This window comes from Mixophyes fleayi, chromosome 1, assembly GCF_038048845.1.
Source record: "Mixophyes fleayi isolate aMixFle1 chromosome 1, aMixFle1.hap1, whole genome shotgun sequence".
In the NCBI taxonomy this organism is placed as follows: Eukaryota; Metazoa; Chordata; class Amphibia; order Anura; family Limnodynastidae; genus Mixophyes; species Mixophyes fleayi.
The window spans coordinates 366520499-366539356 of NC_134402.1; the positions used below are offsets into that span (position 1 = coordinate 366520499).

General features: G+C 40.9%; 1 protein-coding gene across 2 annotated transcripts in view; it reads left to right on the forward strand.

Annotated features, from left to right (window-relative positions):
• The window catches only part of OSBP2 (oxysterol binding protein 2), a 184219-nt gene that overhangs the window by 2046 nt on the left and 163315 nt on the right, over nt 1-18858 (forward strand). For both annotated transcript variants that reach the window (XM_075178585.1, XM_075178590.1), the window contains exon 2: nt 16874-17082. In XM_075178585.1, coding sequence (XP_075034686.1) covers nt 16874-17082 — 209 coding nt within the window. The remainder of the gene's footprint in view (nt 1-16873; nt 17083-18858) is intronic.

An 18858-nucleotide genomic window follows, 5' to 3' on the forward strand; every position in this document is an offset into this window, starting at 1 on the left:
CGACGTTCTATACTTGTGTTATAGATCATTGCGCTATATTTAAAAAAGAATGAGTAAAAGTGTGCTTTGTGTGGGGTGGGGAAAGGTACAGGAGTTTTATCATCCTGGCAGTGAAGCTAACCACCTGGACATTTTTGAGTATCTTGAGAAGTAGGGTGAAATTGACCATGTTACCTTGTCAGAACTGCCTGAAATATTTAGACTATGCTAATTAATCTTATATTTTGGTGAGAGTTCATTCCACAACTATTGGTTACAGGATTTTATGTTACAGCAGACTTTTCTTTCTTTCTTCCCCCATCCCTCTTTTTTCTTGCTTGCCTATAATTTTATACTTTTAAATTCATGTGCAGTCCAAAGTATCTTTATTTGTAAAATTTTCTTGGCTCTCAGACAATATATAACAAAACCTCTTACTTTGGGAGAGATCCGGAAGCTGAGTTTGTAAATCTAATGTAAGACCGGATATATTGCCTTTGTGTCCCTTGCAGAAGTATGGTTACATGTTCTGTCCTGTGATCTTATGTTTGTGACATATGACCAGCGTGGCCAAATCTGTTGGGGTCATTGCCAAGACTGTCCCACCTCAATGAATTTTGAGTTGCACTGATGAATACAATCTATGTTTGCACATATGTGACATCACCTTGTACCATTTTAGTTATGAAATTTTGCCCAGGTGTTTCAGTTCAGTGTTAAGTTAAAGGAGAAGGGGCTTGGCAGTCGAGGTGGATTACCATAGTCTGAATATTGCCACTGGTTGTAGATTTGAACAGTGTATGCTTCATGTTTACGTTTCATTAGTTCACTACTTAATTCACTGTTATATCTTTCTTCATAAAGAGCAAAAAGTGGGCATATTTGAAAATAATTATTAAGGTGATGTTACTGCCCAGACTCTACTTACCTATCCACGAGTACATTATTAATCATTTGATGACGGAATGTTTTTTACCAGAGCAAATTCGGAATAAATGTTTTTGGGGTTTTTTTTAAATTGACAAGTATGGCCTACGGTAAGAGTTAAATATATTTTTTTTAAAAAATTGATTTTCCTGGTTTTCCCCATTGTTACGTTAAAATAATTGGTACAACCCTAGACTTTAGCACAACTTTGTGGTGGAAATCAATGTATGCTCTATTGTGCAGGCTTACTTTGTGGTTCAGGGGATTGACTTTTTCTAAAGTACACAGTGTGGGCCTATTCAAACACCTGCGGGTAAATGTTTCAAATAGCGATGTTTGCCTTTAAAGCTTTTGCTGTTTTTAAATTTACCATGCAAAGTCTCCGGATATTGGCGATTTGCAAAAATCGCTATTTGATACATAACCCCTGTACTTGTTTAACTGGTCTTACTATCCCAGCATCCTTTTATTACTAATATATCAATATCCTCAGTGATAAAACTTTCTTAACTAATGTGCTAATTTCCCTCCTCAGCAATAAAAAATTTTTTTTTAAATAACTTTTATACTGTGTGATTGGCCTGGATACAAATAAAGAGGCCTTTTTTTATATCGAATTTTGTTCTGCTTTTAACGTTTTCTAGACAGGAAAATTAATTATAACCAGATAAAATGCTTCCTGCATCAATGCATCACATGTTACTTATTTGGGTGACGCGCTGTAAAAATATAGCACTGAAAACAATTACTTGGGTACAGATGTAGTACAACAGTCTGAAATTAAATAAAGGTGCCAACCTTAATCTAATTCTATTGCTAATCCTAACCCTCATTAATACAAATCCTAGGCCATTATCTAAGATAAGTTAAATTAAGCTGGGTACACACTACACTGATTATCGGGCCAATCAGACGATATATACGACTGATTGGCCAGATATCTGTGAGTGTGTATACTTACCCGATGGTCCAAAGTCGTCCCAAAGTGCCGATCATCGCTTCATCTGGTTGGTCGTACTGGTTTGATTTTTGTCGTTTAGCAGCTAATGAACTATCAGCAGCTGCAGACAGTTCAGTGTAAATCTGCACTATCTGCATCCTGAGTGAAGGAGAACGGAGACAGCGAGCAAGCACACGGTCAGCGTTATAGATAGTAAGAAATGGCAGCCGTTTCATTCATTCATTCATTCATTCTGCTGCAGCACAAGTTTTTGATGTACGCTTCACTAGGTTAGCTAAATAAACGAAGAGTGGTCTTTAAGGGCAGAGCTGACACTGCAGGACATTTGCATGCTTCAGTTCCTCGCCATAACATCTTCCAGGCTGACGATGACAGGGTGTAAATCTGATGGTAAATCGTGTGTAGTGTGTACACATGAATCGGCATGCTGATCGTGACTTTTTTTTTTTTGTCTGTCGTTAATAAATCGCTAATCGTTAGCATTTCATGTAGTGTGTACCCAGCTTTAGCATCAGTCCATGGCCAAGGCTCAACAGTTGTCTAATGGTTCGGGTTGAGCAAATTAATCATTCTTGAATTTTTCTACACAAGGGTGGCCTAATGCGATTAGATCCAGCAATTTGTCTCTTGGATCGATTTGTCCAGATCACTTCTGGCTTAATTGTGGTCTGTTTAGAGATCTAAAGATAACCGCCACGTAAGTCAATAGCAGTTATGTTCTGTCTCCATTTTCTGTCATGCCTGATAATTCATCTACCAAAATAGGAAAAGGTAGGTGTAATAGGTGTATCTAAATCTATAATCCCAGTTATTGCTACGACATGAGCCACATTTGGCATCAGAGATGGCATACGGATATTTACTATTGTCCAAATCAATTTAAAAATGATATCTGGTTACAATAAACTACATAACTGTTGTGTACATAATGATTCATGGCAGACAGAAAATGTGCAGTACAAAAACCACTGATGATGCAGTGTCCACCTCTGGGCTCTGTCTCTATGTGAAGATGGTGTTTCTGTGCTGATAAGAGCAGCTTTATGGGGACAGCAGAATGATGGGTGATTCTGGAAGACGTTTGCTAACAATATGCATCACATGAGCATGAAGTGCAGGCCAAGAGAATGTAATCTAAGCCAAAAAGTAATATATTTCTGTACTTTATTTGTACAAACATGACTACAATTTATGTGAATAACAATGAGCAGTTGGTTATATAATACGTCAATTTCATAATAAGCTTGTTGCCACTTCAGAGTTTGTTGTCTGTGCCCTATCCACATTCAAATGAGCAGTTACACCATCATAATCTAGTAGCCGTTTAAAGAGGGGTTAGCCAATAGGCAGTGCCTAGGCATGAATATACGTGTCCGTAGTCCCACAATATGTGTCTGAAACGTCTAGGCACCCTGCCCGCTTCACTAGTGAAGTCCTGATCTGCTGTAAATCTCGTCTTCATGCCCCCCCCTCCCAGAGCAACGACTCCCCCCCTGCACTTGTCACTGGGACCTTCCCTCAAGGATCTTCCAGAGGAATGGTCCAAAAATAGCCAAGTGTGGATGAAGACCCAAAAAGCAATAGTCCATATGTAAATATGTAGAAATGGGCATCCAGGTACGCTTGCAGCTTCTACAGGGATAGTCCATCCGATTTACATGTATCATCTGCTATGCAATTAATTAATTATAAAAAACAAAACACTGCAACACTATTGAACGCTCCCTCCAGTTATCCATAGTGTTGGGTAATATAAGCTATATTATAAGCTATATCCTTTAGAACCTAGAACAGCTGAACTTTTCATGTGTGGTATTGGTACAGTCACTGAAACTGCAGGATTTCATGTTTTCATTGTCCTCTTTAGCATGTTGTAACTGCTTATGATAATATTTATTTGAACAAATGAATAAATAATAAAAAAAAATAATTGTTTTTTATTGTTTGACTAAAACAGTTCAAAAAGTTATTTTACCAACCCTTACCCTAAACCCAAACATTGAGAATAAGGCTGTTCTTAATCCTAACAAAAGTGTTTAAAATGGAATTTTATTTAAACATTGAAACCAGCTTTCATGGAGCTAACATACAGCTGTAAGGAACAGATTTTCACAGCATTTGCCTCTTCAAGAGCTAAAGTCAGTCAAATCAGTTTTGTGGAGAACAGGGGAAACTAAATTTCATGAAACCCCAGTCCTGTAGGTAATGCAGTGTTGTATCATACTGAAAATGCATTTTAATGAGAGGTGATTCATGTTCAGATGGACTTTTTCTTTGAACAGAAGGACACTGCTAATATAAAGATTCCCAAACTACTTCAGGCTATACACACTTGTGGTTATCATGGGAAAATATGTGTGTGCTTTAGGTTTGGTATAGATCACAATTATATTCTTATTTTCCAGTAGTAGACTGGTCACACAGAAAGTTGTTAGGAAAACAATGAAAATTTGAGGTCCGTTACAGGGATTAAAGGGAATCGGGAACTGCAGTGGCACAAAAGATAATTGCAGGAGGATAGAATAGAGGAAACACCTTCTATAATTGATCCCCCATCAATGCTGCTGTCTGAATCATCAGTGTGAAACCATCTGAAAAATATAACCTACATATTGCACAAATATCGGGGGACCCCAGGGGTCATACATAAAATCTAAATTGGATACTTGTACACCACCTGTAAGGGGGCGCTCCAGCAGACTGTTGCTGTCCTTGCCATATCTTTGGAAGTTCTGGACAACCCCATAAACAGCTGCCTACTCACTTCAGTTACCCATCTCCTAATTCACAAGAAGAAGTCTTTATGGCTGTAACTAAATAAACTTAAGTGTGGTTTTGGGTTTTTTTGTGTGGTTTTTTTTTTGTCTTCTTTTAATAACATTTTAAGGGGACACCTTCATAAAGACTTTGTAATTTATCTTTAAAGTCCCCCTAAACCCCATACATGAAATGTTCAGAAGTGAACCATGGACACTCCACTACAGCTCTGATACAAGTATTTCCTCCCCACTCCACTACTGACAGACTGCTGAAGCTCCCACATCTTTAGGGCTGATCTCATGCAGGTTAAACATACTTTCCTACTCTCGCAGAATGTCTGGGAGGCTCCCAAGAGTGTAGGCCCTTCCTGCATGTTGCACCCTTTTCACTGCAAATTATGTCATTGTCGCCCTGTTGGGCAATGCAGCAAATATCAACATCATGCAGTGGGGGACTGGCGATGCAAATTATGGTGCTCCCCCCTCTCTTACCTTCCCTCCAAGGACCTCCTGGAGGGAAGGTAAGAAAAGTAGTGACTGTGACATCACTGTTCCTGTCCCCGTGTACGAGTCAACCAATCCACACTGTGCATTTCTGATTGGATGCGCTTTGTGAAACACTCCTGTCACGAACGCGCTCCCAGCTGCCGTGACGTTGGGGTGTTTGCTGTATGAGGTCACACACGATTTCAGCCCGCAGTCTCTCTCACCTATCACACAGGTTCTTAGACCTACGGAATCGCCCCCAAACACAGCGCTCTCACACCCCCCGACACTTCAGGTACAGCCACCACCTATTGGGTACGGGCAATAGGACCCCAATATACTATCCCACACTGGCACACAGGCTCCTAGTTCCACAAACTAGCAAGACTCCCACCAGCACACACAGGGTTAACTCTTCACACCTCCAGACTGTTACACAAATGTACATACAAGCACACACAGCTTGTTAATCAAATGTATCAACAAATCACACACTGGCATTCCAAGGGTTTACCTGGACGAGCAATCTCCTCTACAAAGGCTATGGATTATTTAGAGTATCAAGGACGCAACTTATTAAATTTTAGATTTAATAAACAAAAGGTACAGGGCATTCAGATAAAAAGAAAAATAAGGAATAAACAAATAATAAATTTGACATAACAAGCAGAACAGTTTAAAATAAAAGAGATAACCTACAGAGCATTACTTACATATAATAATCTGTATGCCTGGGGCAGGCAGAAATAATGGACAGTCCTTCAATTAGATTGATCCCCAAAAGTCTGACAATTTGTTCCCTCAGAACACAGATTTTTAAGCAACCTCAAATGGGTGCGGCATTCACAGGGGCAGGGTTAATGCTAATCGGGGTTGTGTCCTGGGACACCTTTTCAAACCAAATTTACCTGTTGACTGATTTATTAACCAATTCTACAATGTGATATATTTGTCCTGGACAGCGTTACATCGATCCAATTTTATCATTAACCAATCCCCTATGACTTTGTACATCTTTTCATATCAAACATGCCTAAGTACAGGGCATTTGCAGAGCTTCCACTCCTTTTCTTCATTTTTCTGTGGGGCAGAATTCTTAATTTAACATATGAGCTGCCCTTCCTCATGCTATTGAGGAATAGGTGGTTGATCTCTGCTTTTATTGATTTTAAGTGGCATATTTTAAAACGGAATTCTTTCTGTCTATACAGTATTACATATAGGCTATGTTATCCCCTGGCCTCATTGAGCCAGACCACATGCTGAGCGGTACCTACAAGTCTATTCAAGTGTCACAAGCAAACAGTGCTATGTCCTGGAAGCTGCTAACAGTGGCCGGCTTATCTCCTCACACTGGGATGTAAAAACCTCCAAACACCATTACATCAGACTCTGCGTCTTTTACTGTTACACTAGCTTATCAATGGATTCATTTGATACAACCTATTTACCTTGCAGTTATGAATTATCCCTTGTAAATAACTGCAAGCTCTCTAATTTACACCTAGGGGTTAGTTTGTGTTTATACTACCTATTGAAGGGAAGTAAATTAGCTAGGGAAATACATGATCAAATACAATGGCTGTCTGATCTGCATATCTAAAGCTGGTCTCTGCACAAAGGGTTTACCTAACTCAATTACCTGTTCCTGGGCTCATTCGGTCACACCTTTATCTGAATTGAACATCAGGTGAATTTAGGTATTCATGCAAAGATTTATTTGGGTCCTGACATCCAATATTCTATTTCAGCATATCAGATCTATGCTTTATCCTGACATCTCCCCCCTTCAAGAGATGGCATGGGCATTGACTGACAGGTCAGTGCCCAAGATCATCTCATCTAATTTCCCCCTGGGTCCACTGTAATAGCTGCTAGCTGGCTCTCACTGTCATTATGAGCCTTCAACCGATTATCATGAAAATTTCTCTCTATCATCCTGGCAGGGGAATCATACCACTGCTTCTGGCTGGTCTGGGCCTGCATTACGTTCTCATGTACCAACCCTGTTACAGTGTGCACTTTGTCTCTAATCCTCATGTCTTCTAAGTGAAAGCCTGAGGGAAATATGGCCAGGAATTCCTGATACTGTACTTCTAAGTGGGAACCCCTCAAGGCTGGCACAGCAGAATACCTACTTCTACTCTGCCCTACTCCCCAGTTACAACCTTCCCTGTCAGTGGGACACCCTATGCACTTCTTATCTTGGGGCCTACATAACAGGACACTCCCCTCCCCCTTGGACTCATCTATCTGGGGATGTAGAGTAGCCGGGAGTATGGGCCCCTCATCTATCTCCTCTAAGCCGTTAGACGGCTGGCTAAGTGAGTGTGGGCTAGCAACTGGCCCCCCTGTCTCTATGGAAAACTCAGACGAATGGTCAGAACTCAGATGTAGATCTGAGTGGTGAACATTCGAACTACAGGTCCCAGCAACAAAGTAAGAATTGCTGTCACTCGCTACTTCCCGTTGGTCAGGACTATGTGTCTCCCCCACATGCTCAATCGCTCTGTATGCAGCTGGTTCAGGCACAGAACACACATCTTCACTCTGCCCTCCCTCCCAGTTACCTGGTACAGCATCTTCCGAGCACATTACCTGGGTAGAAACATTGTCTTTCTCTAGCACAACAGAATTAATCACATTGTCATCTGTCCCATTTCTAGTAAGCATATTATCTACACCAGTATTAATGCCAACATCTGCAATAACAATGTCCGCTGTCCCTATCCCATGACAAGATGTCAGTGTAAAAACAGGTTTGGATTCTAACACAATACTGTTATTGACATTATCCTCATTATAGGCAGTAGGTCCAATAAGACATTCTCTTTCCTTATCACATCCTGGCACATCGGGTTCTTTCCGTAAATCATCATAATTGCCAGAGTTAACACTGGCACGTATCAGCTTCTCATCATCACATTTCACTCGCACAGCACCAGATGCAAAATGATTACAGAACAGTTCAGGTTCTTTACACAAAGTCACATCATTGGCAGGTTCAGCATTATCCCATACTACCTGGGCTGAGTCACATGGTGTAACAGAATTAGAGATAGTAGGAACAACATTTGCGGGAACATACTGAGAATTTAACCATCCAAGATCAGTAACTGCTAAAACATTTGTGGGAATATCTTCAGGCACTTCCATTTGTCCCCCAGAAATAGTCTTCTCAACAATTATGTCCTCTTTAAAATCAGCCTCCTCCAATAGCAAATTCTGTGCAGCATCTGGTAGTATGCTGCTAGCATCATCAGCTTCCCCCAGCAGATTAAAAGGGGCCTCTGGATGCAAAATCTCGGTAGCATATTCCATGTTATCTGTAGCTGGCAGGGGTACCTTTTCCTCGTGGGCCACCCCTACAGGCTGGGCGATTACTGCTCCAGCTTGTGAAAGAAGCTGCTGCAGGTGCTGCCTTTCGTCAGCCACCCGGCGACACTGATCTAGCCAGAATGGGGTATGAAGTCCACCCCTGAAAGATACCTCTTCCTGAGCGTATTCAAAACTCTCCTCCAGGTAGTCCAGCCGTTCCATAAGACTCATCGTGTAGCCCGGAATAAGGACCATCATGCGATACTCGCTGAAAGGATGTATCGGGCTTTCCTCTTCCCAGTCGAGGTGTTCGATGATCTCCCTGCGTGTCTTGTTGTGGCAGGAGAAACCTCGCAGCTGAGCTTCTTCAATTAGCTCTGCCATACTCATCATGACAAGTGGATTCTTTGGATTTATGAAAATGTACCTACTTGGATCCTCTGGTTCAGTGACATTATCCACACCTTGATCCTCTGGGTCTGTCTTGCTCCCCAGCTCAGGTTCCATATCACATTGCTTCTTTGCATCATCCTCCAATAATGCGTGAACCAGCTCCTTTTTAGTTTTATCTGTCCAGTCGAGACCTCGCTGCTCACACAGGGCAATTAAAACTTCTTTGGCTTTTTTCTTGTAAGCAGCTGCCATCCTTGCAGTCACTTTGCAAAATAAAAGATAGAAAAGAAAAACAAGAGAGAAGGGAAGGGAACTGCTTTGCACGTATGTCTTCAAAAATTATAGCCCTGAGTTTCGTCCTTGTAAAACTATTGTATTCCTCGCAAGGTTACAATCAGTTTATAAGTGCAAGGGTTAATTGCTTAAACCATGCACTTAATACTCTAAGAAATTAAATCATCCCACCGCTATGCCACCAATTTGTCACGAACGCGCTCCCAGCTACCGTGACGTTGGGGTGTTTGCTGTATGAGGTCACACACGATTTCAGCCCGCAGTCTCTCTCACCTATCACACAGGTTCTTAGACCTACGGAATCGCCCCCAAACACAGCGCTCTCACACCCCCCGACACTTCAGGTACAGCCACCACCTATTGGGTACGGGCAATAGGACCCCAATATACTATCCCACACTGGCACACAGGCTCCTAGTTCCACAAACTAGCAAGACTCCCACCAGCACACACAGGGTTAACTCTTCACACCTCCAGACTGTTACACAAATGTACATACAAGCACACACAGCTTGTTAATCAAATGTATCAACAAATCACACACTGGCATTCCAAGGGTTTACCTGGACGAGCAATCTCCTCTACAAAGGCTATGGATTATTTAGAGTATCAAGGACGCAACTTATTAAATTTTAGATTTAATAAACAAAAGGTACAGGGCATTCAGATAAAAAGAAAAATAAGGAATAAACAAATAATAAATTTGACATAACAAGCAGAACAGTTTAAAATAAAAGAGATAACCTACAGAGCATTACTTACATATAATAATCTGTATGCCTGGGGCAGGCAGAAATAATGGACAGTCCTTCAATTAGATTGATCCCCAAAAGTCTGACAATTTGTTCCCTCAGAACACAGATTTTTAAGCAACCTCAAATGGGTGCGGCATTCACAGGGGCAGGGTTAATGCTAATCGGGGTTGTGTCCTGGGACACCTTTTCAAACCAAATTTACCTGTTGACTGATTTATTAACCAATTCTACAATGTGATATATTTGTCCTGGACAGCGTTACATCGATCCAATTTTATCATTAACCAATCCCCTATGACTTTGTACATCTTTTCATATCAAACATGCCTAAGTACAGGGCATTTGCAGAGCTTCCACTCCTTTTCTTCATTTTTCTGTGGGGCAGAATTCTTAATTTAACATATGAGCTGCCCTTCCTCATGCTATTGAGGAATAGGTGGTTGATCTCTGCTTTTATTGATTTTAAGTGGCATATTTTAAAACGGAATTCTTTCTGTCTATACAGTATTACATATAGGCTATGTTATCCCCTGGCCTCATTGAGCCAGACCACATGCTGAGCGGTACCTACAAGTCTATTCAAGTGTCACAAGCAAACAGTGCTATGTCCTGGAAGCTGCTAACAGTGGCCGGCTTATCTCCTCACACTGGGATGTAAAAACCTCCAAACACCATTACATCAGACTCTGCGTCTTTTACTGTTACACTAGCTTATCAATGGATTCATTTGATACAACCTATTTACCTTGCAGTTATGAATTATCCCTTGTAAATAACTGCAAGCTCTCTAATTTACACCTAGGGGTTAGTTTGTGTTTATACTACCTATTGAAGGGAAGTAAATTAGCTAGGGAAATACATGATCAAATACAATGGCTGTCTGATCTGCATATCTAAAGCTGGTCTCTGCACAAAGGGTTTACCTAACTCAATTACCTGTTCCTGGGCTCATTCGGTCACACCTTTATCTGAATTGAACATCAGGTGAATTTAGGTATTCATGCAAAGATTTATTTGGGTCCTGACATCCAATATTCTATTTCAGCATATCAGATCTATGCTTTATCCTGACAACTCCAGTTATTTAATTTATGTTAACCAGCTTGTATATTGTCAAATAGTGGTTTTACTGCCAATACTTAACTGAGCAGTTGGAATTGTAGATGTCTACATATTAATGCAACTGTTGGTCCTTATGTGTCTATACTCATTAGCTAGCCCGAGCGAAAGACCACATAGGGTCGTCTGATCAGGCCACTAGACTGTCTTCACAGTTATGCAAGTTCTTTCAATAACACTGACTCATTGTTAAAGATGGAGCAATGAGTGCAGAATAATATTCAACCTTAGGTAGGGTTTTGTCTGCCTAGGTTTGGTCGTTTCCTAGACTAACAATGCCTATGGGCTACCTACTAAAAGGGTGTGGTTCCACAAAATGCATTACACTCAAGCCTTAGCAAAGTCGGCCTGCAAGAAGACTTAGAATGTTTATAAGGAAGGAGCGCTGTGGAAAGCCCCAACCGGTTAGATAGGACGTCTTACTAGAAAATATGATTAGTGGCAGAAAACAGGGAACTGTGTTGAAGTTAGTGTATGGAACCCTTTGTGGGGGAGGGGGGGGGGTATGAATGTGCATTACTTTGAAATGACTAGTGTAAAAGCTAATCCATTCAGACTGACTGATATCTAGTGCATGATGTGGTGGTTGGGGCCAGATGTATGTAGGTGACTGCATACACCTGGCCCACTGAAGATCAAAGTACCGTTTGGATGCTTACTGCTGAAGAATTAAGGTAAGGGCTGTTTCCACAATAAACCATTCAGGGCTGTTTTGTACACCCCACACCTCCCTGAATGTGATGTGTTAGCAGTGTCTTGTCTTGTGGTGCAGTTTGGAATTCTTGTCTTTGGTGCTTAAAAACCTAGCCCTGACTTTTAGGAAGTGATAAACAGAGCACTCCCAGATTCCTGGCTGGAGCATGTTGTGCAGTAACAACAATATACTGTATTCAGCATAAATTAGAATGTGTTCATCTGAAAACTATGAATGTTTGTATTGTAGGACTATCACTTGGAAGAGTTTATTGTGTAAAGCTTTTTGTTTTGTTACTGCAATTTGTTTTCTGTTTCCATCATTTTTTTGGCAGAGCAGTGTGTCACATGTAGAGTTGTTGCAGAAATACCTTATCCCAGCAAAGCTTCTGTTCTTTGCATCTGGAACAAATATACAGAGTTTAACCGCTTCGGGCATTTCAGTGCTGTGGGTTTAGTAAAACAGGTTCAATCTACATTACCCATGGAGCTGTATTTTTATTTTTGTTATGGGTGAATGTAAGATAGAATAGGAAATGCTTTTTGGATAAGTACATTGTATGTTTTATTACCTTGATTATACGAATAGCTATCAAGCAGCACCTCGGACAAAGAGGACGTCACATAGGTGCAGCCAATGACGGGCCATTCATGGGGCAAAATTAGACTATGTGAGAAACTGGTGAAAAGGAGCTGGGGGGGGGGAGTTAACTAAAGAGTGTCAGGATGCAGGGATGAGTAGTGGAAAGGGTTGGCAGAGTCTCAGGCGGCCGTCCCTCCGCTCCTTCGGAACGGCCGCCTGTCGCTGCCCACACTGCGTCTGGTTGTGCAAATTGCATGCGCCTGTCTTTGAAGTGCTTGGGGAAATTTCATGGTTCAGGCAACTTCAGTCTCATTACAGTGAGCATGCTTGTTGTGCCGGCTATTTTTGAGAGGGGCTTCTGACAGTACAGAGAGAACTGCTTTTTGTTATATGCCCTGAAGCCATCACTGTTTTTGGATAGCGTTTGAACAGACACCTCACCATTTTTTCTGGCCTCCTGTGTTGTAAACATCGCTGCCATGAGGTCGAGAATAGTTGTGCATAGAACACCTCTCTGGGTATCTACTCTTCAATCCATCTCCAGGCAGTGGTGCATCTCTGCTGGTTTCTGAGTCACTTTCCTCTGAAGTGTCCTACTCCTCTCTTTTACTCTCCGGGCTATTGTCTGAGCCACCAATGGGCTGTGCCATGCTCCACTGTCCCAACTTTACTTTCAGCTGGAGATGGATATGACCGTGTCTTATACCTGTTCTCGCTGTCCTCTAGTGGTGGTGTGCACACTTTCCCCTCCGACAAAAGTGTCTCGTGGGGACATGCTAATATATTCAGCATAAAAATCGGGCAAGGTTCCCTGCACTGATTAGAGCTGGTAAGCTATGTGCAGACCTCCCTTTTTTTTTTTTTTTTTTTGATGTTTGGCACTGTTCAGTTGCCAAGTTTATATGGGCGCGTTGTTGTAGTCCTAAACGGGGGCCCCAGACACTAGTGGCCCTGATCAAGTGCCCCTTTTGACCAATGAGTAAAGTAGTCCTGTACTGGACTCTCATGCTCTATCTACTTGTAGCATATTCTTTACTTTAACAGTGGAATGGATAGCCAAATTTGTTACAGCAAAGCAATACTGGTTTAACCATGGAATATAACATTCTGAATTGCCTATTTGCTGATTTCGTGACCTGTTGGACATGACTTTCGTCACTAGGAACAGCCTTCAAAAATGTGCAGTTTACATACTGCTTGGCTAGAGAAGATAAACAGTTGTGTCGGATATCCCAAGCATCAGCAGGACCAAGAATAACATCCCATTTATAGTACTAAAAAATGTTCTTGCTGCTTCAGAGCATGGACACTTGTTTTATCCCTGTATTTTTAGCATCCAAACTTTTATCACACTGTACATAAATTAAACATCTTATTTTGGTTAGGTTTAACCACACAACATCTCCAGCTGTTGTGTAATTACAATTCCCATATTGAATTGCTGTTTATTGTTCTGGATAAAGATGACTAGTAAGTCTGTTAGTTTAGGACTTGGCTTTGATGTTCTGCATATTTGACTTTTTACAGGCGTTTATTTTTAGTTCTAAATCCCTAGGAAATGTAGAATTCCATGTTCTCACAGCTTACCTACCCTGCACCTATCCCCTATTATGGGGTAGGCAAGCTGTGGGAACTTGGAACTCTATACTTCCTAGGGATTTATTCAAAATAAAAATAGATTGAATGAATTCTTTTGAATGATTTTGAAGTGCTGATCTAGTAACATTGTTTGCACACCTACTAATGCCTGCAGGTGCTGTATACCCCCCTCCCCCCAATTGCAGTTTTAATTCAACAATATACTTTCAGTATTATGGCTAGCATGCTTATTATTTAGGAAATTTTATTTCATTATAATTTTTCGAAACATGCACATAGAGCACATTTACCAATTAACATAATACATAGCAAAATGGACAGCACTGTCCTTGAATTCTGTTAGTTTTACAATTTCTCACTTTATCATATTTATGATAGAAATGGTGAATGAACAGATCTCCCAGGCACATTTTTGTGTATATGCCTAGGCCGGGTGGGTCCCATGAATTTAGGTGTTTAAAAATTATAACCGGGACACACATTTTTATTTTTTTTATTTTTTTTATACTAGAACCAGCACTAGGCTGTGTCCCCCTGCCATGATGCCAACCATAAAAAAAAAAAAAAAGTGCAGGTACCCCACCTTATTCCCTCTAAGGGTACCCAGCCCCGTGCTAAGAGCACTAGGGCTCTTCCCACACTTCTGGGCGTTGGGTGTAGGTTGGTAATATGGTTAATTTAAGTAAGACATTATTTTGGGTTGGTGCACTACAAGCCCAGGCTGTCGTTAACACCCATGGCAGCCAGTACATGCTGACACTTGAGAACCACAAGTGCCAACATGTCCTGGCTCCCAAGGCCCGCGGTGAACGCTAGTGCCACAAAACAAATTCTAAATAAACCACACACCTCTTTGTCACCGCATTATTTTGTTAAAAAAAAATACTACCAACTAATACTTGCCAACATCTGTGTTATTGATCTTTAAACGATCCAAATCTTATAAGCTTTAAACTCTGAAACAAATTTCGAAGGTCCTGTAACCGTCCATAAAAACATAACAATATTACAAACTTGTATAAAAATCGTCTTACCTTGCAGCTTGAAACCACCAAAATAATCCTCTGGAACATGCTTGGCAAAAAAAACAAACGTCTGAGACGACGCAAACGTGCCAGCGCTTCCCTAGCTGGGATTTCGTACTCTGTATTTCGGTTCGTGCCTTGTTATAGTCTGCAGATTTCACTTATTCTATATTGGGAATATGACTACCACTGACAAGGCTATGCAATTATAATTCTCTGCTGTATTTCATTCTAGAATCTGAATACCACATTTGGCTATTTCACTTTTTGAATAAACTACCTGTGACTTTGATAGAATGCTTATGTGACACTGCTCTTTAACGTCATTCATCATTCAATACAAATGAAATCCATTCTCCAGTGCAATTTACACCTAGGATCCAACAGTTACATCAGACGTGTCAAACTCGTGGCCACACATATTTTTTTGCAGACCCAGCCAGGGCCCAGAAAAGAAATACTTGTAACGCAGTGGAGTCTGGCGCTATCCTCCCACCTCTCTTTGCACTGAATTTTGGGTGTGACATCATCACGCCCTGACCTTTGCATTGAGGAGCGCATAGAGAAGAACCAAGAGAATAAAAAAGACCATAGAAAGGTAAGTGAAGGGGAGCAAAAGCAGCATGGAGGGTGCAGTGTGAAACGCGATAGTTGAAGGGGAGCAAAAGCAGCATGGAGGGTGCAGTGTGAAACGCGATAGTGAAGAAAAGCAAAAGCAGCATGGAGGATGCAGTGTGAAACGCGATAGTTGAAGGGGAGCAAAAGCAGCATGGTGCATTATCCAGCATCTGAAAGAAAACCTTAAACTTTATTTTTGGGTTCTTTCTTAATAATAAACCTTACAAATTTACATATAAAACTTTTACTTTTCCTTGCGACCCACATGTATATTTACTGCAACATCTCCACTTTTTCAAAGCAGTTTAGTAAATATACCCCTTAGACTTTGATTATTTGGCCCAATTGGGGTTTCGCGTTTGATATGTCTGATTTACATCTTTCCTATTCTCATCAGTGCAGCACTCTGAATCTTGGTACAGAATGATGCTGTTCAAATCAAATTATAAATACTTATTTTGTACAGATGATTTAATCATGGTACTGGGAAATTTATTTGAACAGTCCATTTTCCTTTCTTGTGTTAAAGCCTTTTTCTTGCTAAACAGTCTGTATCAATATCATCCTGCAGTGATACTGTTGTCATTGAGCTTTGTGTGGTGACCTCACCTGTATTACAATCGTCATATGATTACATTGCTTATTCCATAAATCAGCAACCCAGTGCAGCTTTAGTGCAGTATTAATCTCCCATAATGCAGTATAGCTGAGAGCAGACTTGTGTCCTACTTTAATGTCCCCAGACAAAAGCTAAAAACAGAAAGCTGTGTCCGAGTTGCCTGTTTTTGCTAATCAGTCACTTGCACAAGACATGGCTCTGACTACAGAGACTGTTATTGGAGGGCGATCTTATGTGATGTATGTGTGTGTGTGTATATATATATATATATATATATATATATATATTATATATATTATATAATCAGTTCAATGTATCTGTGAATTATATTGTAGCAATTCATGTGTGTGGGTGTTCTTTTTTTTTTTAAACACAGCAAGTTCACAAAGTCGATGATCATCATCGTCGCCATTTATTTATATAGCGCCACTATTTTCACAGCGCTGTACAGAGAGCTCACTCACATCGGTCCCTGCCCCATTGGGGCTTACAGTCTAAATTCCCTAACTAACACAGACAGAAAGACAGACAGACTAGAGTCAATTTGATAGCAGCCAATTAAACTACCAGTATGTTTTTGGAGTGTGGGAGGAAACCGGAGCACCCGGAGGAAACCCATACAAACTCCTCAAAAATAAGGCCATGGTCATTTAAGGGCCTCAAATAACCTACTTCTTTTTTAATGTGAAGGTGACCGTCAAACTAAATGATCACTGATCCTATTTAATATTCTGTCTTCCCTCAGGACGCAGGCTGAGATGGCGCACACATGCCGTGGAACAATTAACCTTTCTACAGCTCACATTGACACAGAAGATTCATGTAACATTGTCCTGTCAAATGGTGGGCGGATGTATCATCTCAAGGCAAGCTGCGAAGTGGAGAGGCAGAGATGGGTCACAGCTTTGGAGCTGGCCAAAGCCAAGGCTGTCCGCATGATGAACAACCAGTCAGGTAGAGTCCCTTGCAGATCCTGTAGGAATGTGTTCCTGGGGATTTGTTTTTCCAGTAATACAAGACTGCTGATTTAGTGCAGTTCATAAGATGATGCTAACGGGCCTAAGACCAGTGTTATAGGACTGTTGTTGAAACTGTATGGATCTTTTATTTTACACTGTTTAGAAAACTGATGGTGCCCTAGATTATCCAGTTTTATGTCACCTATTTTTTTTTGGGGGGGACTATAGGTTGTAACCGTTTGGTACTGAGCAGGTAAACTTATATCTGTACACCAGAGTAAAGGAGGCAGTTGTTGTAATTATTGGGGGTGCTTTTGCATGGAGGAGCCTATTTATCATGCATTGTGACTATACTTGTACTGTATCCCCATACTGCTGTTCTGGTAAATCCATCTCAGATGCCATTAATAGAAGGAAACTTTTTTGAAAAGAAAATGAATTGCTTACATAATATTTCTCAGTGCAGGTACCTTTGAAAGGAGTATGGAATTTGCCCCAACCTCCAGAAAATAATTTAATGAAATATTTTCTGAGGCGGAAGGTAGATATAATAATAATAATAATCATTTATATTTGATTATTAACTGTAAAAATATGTACAGTATTTTGTAGCATGTACAAGAATGAGGATACACTGGGGACATTATTAACTAAAGGGAAGTTAATCAATTGTGCGCGATATGCTACCGAACATTGCGGCTGCGTTTAGTTCCAGGTACTGCAGCACCTCAACATCACGGATTACTGGGTGCGAGGGGAAATCTGCAATGTTGCACTCCGCAGCTAATTAAATATCCCCCTTAGTCTCTTATTGAGGTTGTTGTTCGGGTTTCTGTATTACAGATCCTGTTGAGTAGTCATGTGCCTAATAACTGGTACACCACAACATAGGAGCCATACGATTGGGGGTACTCGTACTCTGGAGATATCTGATAGTGTCCTATTTGCTTTCTCCTAGTAATGGTAACATATAGAGGAAGGGTGTAAATGGTGCAGTAACGCTGTGTCCTTGGGAGAGCACATAGGCTTGGATTACACTGAAACAGATAAAGCTTTGTCACACAGTCTTTTGTCTTTGTGTTATGACCGTTTGTCAGAGGATACTATTTCAATGTGTAATGATAAACTTGACTCCTGAGTATGGGAGTTTGCTGTTAGAACCTGGAACAAAGTTAAAGGGCACACTGTGAGGGCACTGACTTACTGGTCAATGTGGAAATCAGATTTGCATTATGCAGATTTTTTCAAATGTTAAAAAGCGAGCAGTGTTCTCTTATATAGGAACTACAGGAGATTGATAGAAATACAGAATCCTGCAGAAGTATAGTAAGAACACCTCACTTTACATGTACAGTAGACATTTGAATTGTAACTATCACTATGGGCAGCAATGGCCTAGTGGTTAGCACTTCTGCCTTACAACACTGGGGTCATGAGTTTGATTCCCGAGCATGTCCTTATCTGTGTGGAGTTTGTATGTTCTCCCTGTATTTGCGTGGGTTTCCTCCGGGTTCTCCGGTTTCCTCCCACACTCCAAAAACATACTGGTAGGTTAATGGGCTGCTAACAAATTGACCCTAGTTTGTGTGTGTGTGTATGTTAGGGAATTTAGACTGTAAGCTCCAATGGGGCAGGGACTGATGTGAATGAGTTCTCTGTACAGCGCTGATTTAGTGACGCTATATAAATAACTGATGATGATGTTTACTGCCCACATGATTAAGGCACGTGGTACTTAAGCACTTGGTACACCCACATACTGTGCTTGGAG